This window comes from Acipenser ruthenus, chromosome 7 (genome assembly GCF_902713425.1).
Source record: "Acipenser ruthenus chromosome 7, fAciRut3.2 maternal haplotype, whole genome shotgun sequence".
NCBI classification, from domain to species: Eukaryota; Metazoa; Chordata; class Actinopteri; order Acipenseriformes; family Acipenseridae; genus Acipenser; species Acipenser ruthenus.
The window spans coordinates 11303291-11312521 of NC_081195.1; the positions used below are offsets into that span (position 1 = coordinate 11303291).

Genomic DNA, 9231 nt, shown 5'->3' on the forward strand with positions numbered 1-9231 from the left:
ACTCTGTGTAAAGAGTCTTCTACCGTTAAGTCTGTATCCATTTTATTTCCAACTGTGTCTTGGTTTATGTGCTACAGTTAAAGTATTGGGTTTTTAACTTTGTCAGTTCCTTTTAAGATTTTCATTACTTCAGTAAAGTCCCCCCCAATTTGTCTTTGTTCAAGGCTTAAATAAAGCCAGTTCCTTTAACCTATCTTTATAGAGTCATAGTTAACATGAGGATTTCAATAGCTGGTGTGACCTCTCTCTGTAAAAATCTGTGATAGCTGCAACCTCTTTTATAGCCATTTTTAATAAGCTCAAAATTATTCATAATGGTCAAATTGTAAAACAATTGAATTTCTTAGTATGCAGCACAATGTACAATTAGCAGCTATTTAGGTTAAAAATTAGCTACAATTACACATCACGAAAAAAGGGTTAAATTACAAGAAGCAATGTACAAAATAATCTTGCTAAATAACCCTAAATCAATGAGTCCTTTGAGACTCAACAATAATCTATAATAATACAAAAAAGAAATGCAGGTGGAACAGTTAAAGAATAACTGAATATGAATGTGAGGATTAGCATAAATGTTGCATTGCGTGGTGATGCTGTGATAGCAGACCTGTCTGAGGACAGTAAATATCAATAAAATGAACAATTATAGCAGCTGACCTAATTTATGCAAACAAACAGAACATAGGTATAGATTTAGCACAAACTATTAAGAATGTACAGGGGTCTCTGTCTGTATATCAGTCCATCGTATGTCATAGTTGCAATTGTGCATATATCTGGAGAACAGCAAATCCCATTGTGATTAAACACTTCATTGCTAATTCTTATTGTATACCATTCTGTTTATACGCTTCATACATTTCATGGCAATTAACTTATTCATAATACTGATAGCTAATTCTGAATCTACAGCCCTGGCAGGGCTTGTATTGCTTCTGACACACTTGTATTATACAGTTGAACAATATGCTCCCTTACATTTTCTTATCTGACTGACCGGTGTCTTCCTGGCAGACTGGTGCTGTTTTGCCTTGTGTCAGTTTGTTTTTCTTGCAGATGAAAATACTTCCAAGTGCAACTTTTATGGTCTAAATATGCACTATTTTCAGTTTTAATTGCAAAACTGCAATACCAACTATATGTATTATTTAAAGCATTGCTATCCTGTATCAACCCAAGCTGATTGTATTTCTGTTGTTTAACTGAACTATTTAACGGTACCTTTGATCATGTTTATGATAGCATTCTAGATTTACAGTACGTTATTTCAAATCCATATTTGTAATCCACATTTTTAAATGAGTTAATTAAATAGATTTTCTTTAATTTTTTTTTTAATACATTTTCTTAAAACTCTTTATGTGAATCCTATGGGTTAAGCCAAGACTTTGTGCATTAAAAAGCATAGCATAGATAGTAAACCTAACATGGTACATTATACACACAGTGACCAAAGGGGATATATTTTAAACCTTTTCTTTAATTGATCAATTCACTAAAGACAACCCAAACCTAAGGACAATGGCATTCTCTGCAAATTACATTTATTCTTATATCTAGAAAGCATTATTGTAGATATCATTCATAGGCATTGTTACACTCATGTCTTTCAGACAGTCAATACAGAGCTGGAACTCATTCAAATTTAATTACATAGCACCGTTCATTCAAATTTGCAAAGCTTGACAGCCTATTTGGTACATTATACAATTTCCATGCATCAAGAATCTAATCATATTCTTTAAATTATTTCTTCACACAAATACATACATTTTTCCATATTTCTTAGACCCTGAAAGACTAGCTTGTCACATGCATTTTTAAGTTATATTTTAAACCTTTTTTTTAACATATTACTTTTTGCTGGCACTGTCTTGGATTGTATCCGTTTGAGATGTTTTGGGCTCTTCTTGTGTAGCTTTTGTCTTTTCTACCTGACTCTCCTTTACAGGCTTGTTTGTCTCCTCTGTGTCGATTGTCTTCTCTTTGCTCAATTCTTCACTTTCATCAAGACCATTTTCTTGTGTTGTGGATGTGACTTTTCCTTCTTTCACTTCTTTCCCAGTTTTTTCTTGCATGCCATCTATCAAGAGTTTGTCCTCTTTTACAGGGGTTTCCTTTGGAGATTGCATTTCCTCCTCCACTGTTTTTTCTTCTTTGGAATCACCAATCTTCTTTTTATCTGCTTCAGTATCTGGGCTCTCTGACCTTTCCTGAACTTTCTCTTCTTCTCCAAGCAGCTCCTTCTCCTTTGAATTCTCTGGCTTCTCCATCTCCGAGCTATCAGCAGGTGTCTCCTTTTCTGATGGCATCTCTTGAGGTTTTGTTTCCACACTGGTGTCAGTTTGTGTTCTCTCTTTCTCTTCAGATGTTACCTCCCTTTCCTCCTCTGTAGATTTCTCTTGTTTATCGGAAGGTTTTTCATATGTTCCTTCACTTAGTACTGTAATGCTGTCCTCTTTCTTTTCTTCTTTTGGAGACAGTGCTAATTCTGGCTTTTGGTCTTCCTCTGAATCAGATTTTTCCCCTTCCTCTAGAACTTTGTCTGCTTTTAACTCTTCATCTTCTGGGGTTGCTTTCTCTTTGGGTTTGTCAGACTTCAGAGCAACATCTACTGATTTCACTTCACTAACCATCACCTCTTTTGGAATTTCCTTGGTTTCTACTTTGATTTCTGTGGTTGCTTCCTCTTCAGGTTTGTCAGACTTCAGAGAAACATTTTCTTCTGATTTCTCCTGGCTCACTGTCTCCTCTTTCAGAAGGTCTTTGATTTCTACTTTGACATCTGTTGATTCTTTCTCTTCAGGTTTGACAGACTTCAGAACATCTTCTAGTATCAATTGGCTTACTGTCTGCTTATTTGGAAGGTCTTTAACATCCAACTTGTCATCTGTGAATACTTTAATTTCAGTCTTTTCAGGTTTCAAAATGTCCTTTTCTGATGACTTTAATTCACTCAAAGTTTCCTGTTTTACATCTTCTTCTGCTTTGATATCTGGGGTTGTTTTCTCTTCAGGTGTACCAGGCATCAAAGCAACATCTTCTGATTGCTGTTGGCTCATCAAATCCTTTTTCTGAATATGCTTTGGTTCCACCTTAATATCTGCATGTGTGTTCTCTTCAGGTGTGTGTGGTTTTGAAGCCTTTTCTTCAGATTTTGTCTGGGTGACCATCTCCTCTTTTATAAGGTACTTGTGTTCCACTTTGAAATCCATGCTAACCTCTTCTACAGTCTTCTCAGGTTTTGAAGCCTCTTCTGATTTTAATTCACTTACAGTCTCCTCTTTTGGAATGTCTTCTGGTGCTGCTTCAATATCTGAGGTTGCTTTCTCTTCAGTCTTCTCAGGTTCTGAAGCATCCTCTTCTTCTGATTTTAATTCACTTACAGTCTCCTCTTTTGGAATGTCTTCTGGTGCTGCTTCAAAATCTGAGGATGCTTTCTCTTCAGTCCTCTCAGGTTCTGAAGCATCCTCTTCTTCTGATTTTAATTCACTTACAGTCTCCTCTTTTGGAATGTCTTCTGGTCCTGCTTCAATATCTGAGGTTGCTTTCTCTTCAGTCTTCTCAGGTTCTGAAGCATCCTCTTCTTCTGATTTTAATTCACTTACAGTCTCCTCTTTTGGAATGTCTTCTGGTGCTGCTTCAAAATCTGAGGATGCTTTCTCTTCAGTCCTCTCAGGTTCTGAAGCATCCTCTTCTTCTGATTTTAATTCACTTACAGTCTCCTCTTTTGGAATGTCTTCTGGTGCTGCTTCAAAATCTGAGGATGCTTTCTCTTCAGTCCTCTCAGGTTCTGAAGCATCCTCTTCTTCTGATTTTAATTCACTTACAGTCTCCTCTTTTGGAATGTCTTCTGGTGCTGCTTCAATATCTGGGGTTGCTTTCTCTTCAGTCTTCTCAGGTTCTGAAGCATCATCTTCTGATTTTGATTGGCTCACCACCTCCTCTTTCAGAATATCCTTGGATTCCACTTTGACATCTGTGGTTATTTTATCTTCAGTTTTGTCAGGTTCTTCTTCTGATTCCAATGGACTGGTCATCTCCTTTGGTTCCATGGTATCTTGTTCCTCAGTGTGTTCATGGATTGCTTTTTCTGCTGTCTTTTCCTCAAGAGGACTTTTCTTTTCTGGCGTAATTACCTCCTCCTCTGCTGTGACACTTTTCTCTTCAGATGTATCTTCCTCTTTCTTTGTTACACAACTCTCCCCTTTTGTGTCTTCTGTTTTGTCTACTTGTTTTACCTCTTCAGTTTTGTCATCTGAAGTCAGTACCTTTTTTGATTCTTCACTTTCATCTATTTCTGGAGTCATTTCACTGGGTAGTGATTTTGGTTCTCCTAAAGGTTCATCTTCTGGTGCCTCTGCTGTTTCGGTTTCTGCTACATCTGTAGGTTCCTTTGTGTTTTTTTCCACAATAGTTTTCTTCACTTCCTCAAAGGCTTCCACTTTATCAGTGCTCTCTTCTTTTGCTTCTTTCTTATCATTGGTGTTTTTTGCATCAACCACATCATCTTGAGAGGTTTCTATCTCTTCTACAGCTTCTGATGCAACTTCACCTTCAACTGCTTCTTCGTCATCTTTTTTAACTGCAGTTTGCGCCTCATCCCCAGGTTCAGATGAGGTCTCTTCTTGTTCATCTTCCTTGTGTTTCTCTGCTTCTACAGTGTCCACTTCCTCTCCATCCTCTTGTGCCTCTCCATTGTCAGTTGTTGTTTCCACCTCATCCTCTGGACTCTCCTTTTCCATCCTTTCTTCTTCACTCATTATTTCCTCTGTATCAGTGTCATCAATCTCTGTCATTTCCACTTCTTTGGTTGTTTCTGTGATGATCTCCTCAACAAACTTATACTGTGGCTCCACCTTCTTAGTGGTAGTTTTCTGCCTTGTGAAACTTGGCACAGTGTAGACAGAGGATTGTCTGTACTCATATGATGCTGGAACATGGCCTGCAGCAACTGAAGAAAATCTTGTTTCCTCACCTTCCAAAAGTTTCCTGAGAAAAGAAATGGAATTACTGAGGTGTGGAAATAAGTTTTTTATATTTTAAAAAGCATTTAAAAATGATACCCTCACTGTATAACATATTGCATTAGATATCAATGGTCAATATAGTCAAATATATATTTATATAGATAAAACATAAATGACTTGAGATTTGAAGTTTTGGAACTGATAAATAGGGGCAAAAGTAAAAGTGACACATACAGAATATTGAAAGAAAAAATAACATAATAGTGTATGCTGTTTGTAAGAAGAGTATGCATTAAGTAACTTGAGATACGTTTATCAAAGAGTTGGATAGTTAGGTGCCAGCAGTAATAGAGCAGTAGATATGAAAGCATGAATTATAGAATGAGTTACCATGCCATCAATTGTTTGTTATCACACACCTGCCCATGACAGAAAAACAGCATGTCACAGATATAATTTAAATAATTCTGTTTAGCCCATGACACCACTGTGAATTTGACAGTCAGGGCATGCATGTGAAGGATCAGGAGTATCTCAAGCTTGTATAATGTATCCGCTGCTTAAAAAGTAACATTTAAACCAATAGGAATCTACTTTTCAAAGGAGTAAAAAAATAAAAATAAAAAAAGACTAATTTAGTTAATTGTTAGTGATTTCCTGCTAGTTATATCTAGTTTATATAACTATATATACTTGCTTCAAAATAAGGTCCACAGTGTTGAATCTACTGTATACTGTCACTCTAGTGTACACTGTTGAAATGCAAAATGACTGGAATGCCTTTTTCTATTTATACCTATAAAAGATACAATGCAAGACAGTGAAAGCAAAAAGTAATATGGTAAAAAAGTTAAAAATAGAACTTAAAAATGCATGTGACAAATAAATGACTTTTGCATGACAAGTCCCAATGGTATATACAAGCAACCTCCTACATTATAGTGAAAGGCAACAATGTCTGTGATCTTCTAGAAGCCACCTAGGGTGACAGCATTGTGAGTAGATATAAATACTGTTCTCTTGAATCCAGAGTTCTGTAATGCCCCATAAAATCTTTTTAAGCTTGGAATATTGATAACTATTTTAAAAAGGGGATTTATAATAAATGCATCAATAGAGACAACCAAAATAAATGAATCAGTAATTCCAAAAAACAAACAAACAAACAAAAAGAAAAACATTGTAGACCATATAACCAATATAAAAGTACCTGTAGGAAGCAATCTCCACATCTAGGGCCATTTTGACATTCAGAAGATCCTGGTACTCCCTCAGGTGGCCAGACATATCATACTGTGTGTGTTTAAGCTCATGCTCCAGCTGTTGGATAGCATCCTGCAAAAATATAAACATTTGATCAGCAGTTGTAACACTGTCTAATGAGTGCAGGGATAATACCTAATTTAATCTATTTATGGAAATACAAATCTATTGAGGGAGGTATAATATTGGTGAACAGTATTCCTTTTATTGACTTGATTTTAAAGTACCAATTGACAGGCCTTTCCTATAAACCCATATACAATAAAAACTCACAGACAAACATACACTGCCATTGAGCTGACAAAAAATAGAACACTCCAAGTGTCAATCATTAAAACAATTAAGTTATTATTGTTGTATTGTGATGTAAAACTGAATACCAATCAGCTAGATTTTACTGTAATTCAAATTCCCATTAGTACAATTCTTTCAGAAAGAGAAAATGCACCCCATGAAGTCAGTGGTTTAGGGGTTTCTAAAGAGCTTATAGCTATGTTCTGTTCTTATAGCGATGTTATATTCGTTTAGAAGGTAATTGATGGGTTTGCCTTTCAGAAAACGTTTTTACAAATAGCAGTTTGAGTAAAACGCTTTGAGAGCATGCACAGTGTTGTTTAAAAGGTTACATTAACTATGTCAACTAAAGAGAACCAGTTTTAACGGAACGGTTATTAAAATAGTAAACTATACAGTAGATATTACCTGGTTCAACATGTAATTTGTATTGAATTTGCAACAGTGGCAAATGTGATCTCAATTAAAAAAATAAAATAAAAAAATAAATCCAAAAATAAACTATTACAGAAAAAATACATTATTTTCTGTATTAGTTAGTAAACATGGTAAATAAGGATCTAAAAACAGAAATAGATATTGACAGCGGCACACATAATAAACAAATAAATATAAAGTATCCCTTTAACTGTTTGATGTATTATTGTATTGGCATTATTATTAATTCTACATCAACAAGAAAATGTAAAGAAATAGAATACTTGTACTCTTTTTTAAAGCGTTAAACAAACGGGTCAATAATACATAGAAATACTAAATAATAATAAGTTATCTACATACATATAAACAAGATATTACCTGGTAATGACTGATTTCTGCATCGTGCCTCTCTTCAAGGGCACCGAGTTGCTTCTCTAAAGATTCCCTGGTGCCTTTAACTGTCTCCAGCTCTATGGTTTTTGACTGCAGTTGGCGTCTGTGCTCGTGGATGTGTTCTCTTCTGACTTGGAGTGCTTCATTATTCACTTCAGCTGCTTTTGTCAGTTTAGCTACCCTGGCCCTGAAACATTCCTCTGCTTGTTGCCTGTTGGTATTGGTGTGATCTTCAAGCTGGCTTCTGATTTCCCTCAAAGCCGCAGTGATGTCTGGCTTTCCAAAGTCTTTCATATCGACAGTTACTTGCGCATCGTGGATTTGGGCCATCATTTCCGATACCTCTTCTTGGTGGTTTTTCTTTAAGAAAAGTATTTCTTCCATCAGAGAGTGAGCTTTTTTGTCCAGTTCCAGTTTGGACAGCTGTGCGTCATTAATATCTTTCTTCAATGTCATAATGCTGGCCTCAGTGTCTGATCTACTGCGTGCTTCCTCTTCATATCTCCCCCTCAAAAGGTGAATATCTTCCTCCAAATGATGATGCTCGAGCTCAATCTGAGCCTTTTGAGAGGTAATTTCACCGACAAGCTCTCTTAGAGCTTTGATTTCAGGATCGTAAACTTCAGACAGCGAGGACAGGGAAACTTGCTTTTGCCTTAGTTCCTGAATCTCATTTTCCAAAATGTTGTTCTGGCTTTCAAGATGACGAACCTTTTCGATAAAGCCTGCAAAGCGGTCGTTAAGCCCCTGGAGAAGCTGCTTCTCGTTTATATTCGGCACTTTAAACGGGTTTACAAGGTCTGTGCTATCAGTGGATCTGAGAACAGGAGAACTGTATTCTTTTTTACGCATCAGACTGCACTGTTTGAATGACCCAGACGACCCAGTGCTGAGAGAGCTCCTGGAAAACTGCACCCCTGTAGAGGACGATCCGAGGTTTTTAGGCTGAAATTGGAGCAAGTCACCTCGTGCCCTCCTATGCGGAGAGCTCGTGAGATATTCCATGCCGTAGCTCATCTTCGAGAATACCCAACTGCGGTGCCAGTGTGCAGGATGAGAGCTGTGGCTGCTTTTATACTCTCTCGGAATCTTGCGTTGCAGAATGGAACTGCCCAAAGTGCTGAAACAGATCAGCTGTAGAATTGGTAATGAGCCAGCTCCACGCGTTTGCAAGAAAACTGTAGATCCGGTCAATAATGTAGTCAAACGTTTAACAAGCACCACCTTATAATAAGAATAACTATAACTAGATCTAATAGTGTGGGGTAATTTAAAATATAATTCCAACAAAGCCATGAAAAAAGTTAGATTGTTCATAATATATTTTGTATATATGGTTTTATCAAATAAATCGCCCAGAAGGTGTTTTTCTTTTAAATTTGTATTTGGGAGTATGTGATGTGTTGATAGTAAGATGTGAGTGAATACTAATCATGCTAATCATCTGATTGTATAGTTATCTTTATTAAAAACACTGTATGCATTTTTAGAACGAAAACAAAAAAGTCAGAAAGAAAGGGAAATTACCTGAGAAACATTTATGAGTGTCTGACACATTTTTTCTTCATGTTTTCTGCTTCAGTTTTAAAGTATAAAACGTGGAGTTGATTTTATTTCTCAACACACCTTAGATATATTCCTAACAGTAAAGTCATAAAAATCCAATTAACCGTCCACTCCAGATCCCAACATGCATTTATAAGTAATTACATACTGATATTGTGTGATATTGATGTACTGTAACTACATTTTAAATTACAATGCGTATGTATTTTACAAGATACAAGTGGTATTTGTGTCACTCGTAATGCAGTTTATCTGGTCATATTGATCAGGTAAGATTGTCTCTAGTTTAGTTTGAAGGCATTTTATAGCTCTCCAGATTTAA

General features: G+C 36.2%; 1 protein-coding gene across 1 annotated transcript; it reads right to left on the bottom strand.

The window, feature by feature from the left end:
* Positions 1 to 1463: 1463 nt before the first annotated feature.
* On the bottom strand, positions 1464 to 8454 carry LOC117414876 (neurofilament medium polypeptide-like). Its single transcript, XM_034024710.3, has 3 exons — positions 7329 to 8454; positions 6184 to 6308; positions 1464 to 4995 (listed from the first exon to the last, which is right to left on the bottom strand). Exons 1-3 carry the CDS (start codon positions 8358 to 8360, stop codon positions 1857 to 1859), a joined length of 4296 nt encoding a protein of 1431 aa, XP_033880601.3. The 5' UTR covers positions 8361 to 8454; the 3' UTR covers positions 1464 to 1856.
* Between the last annotated feature and the right edge of the window lie 777 nt (positions 8455 to 9231).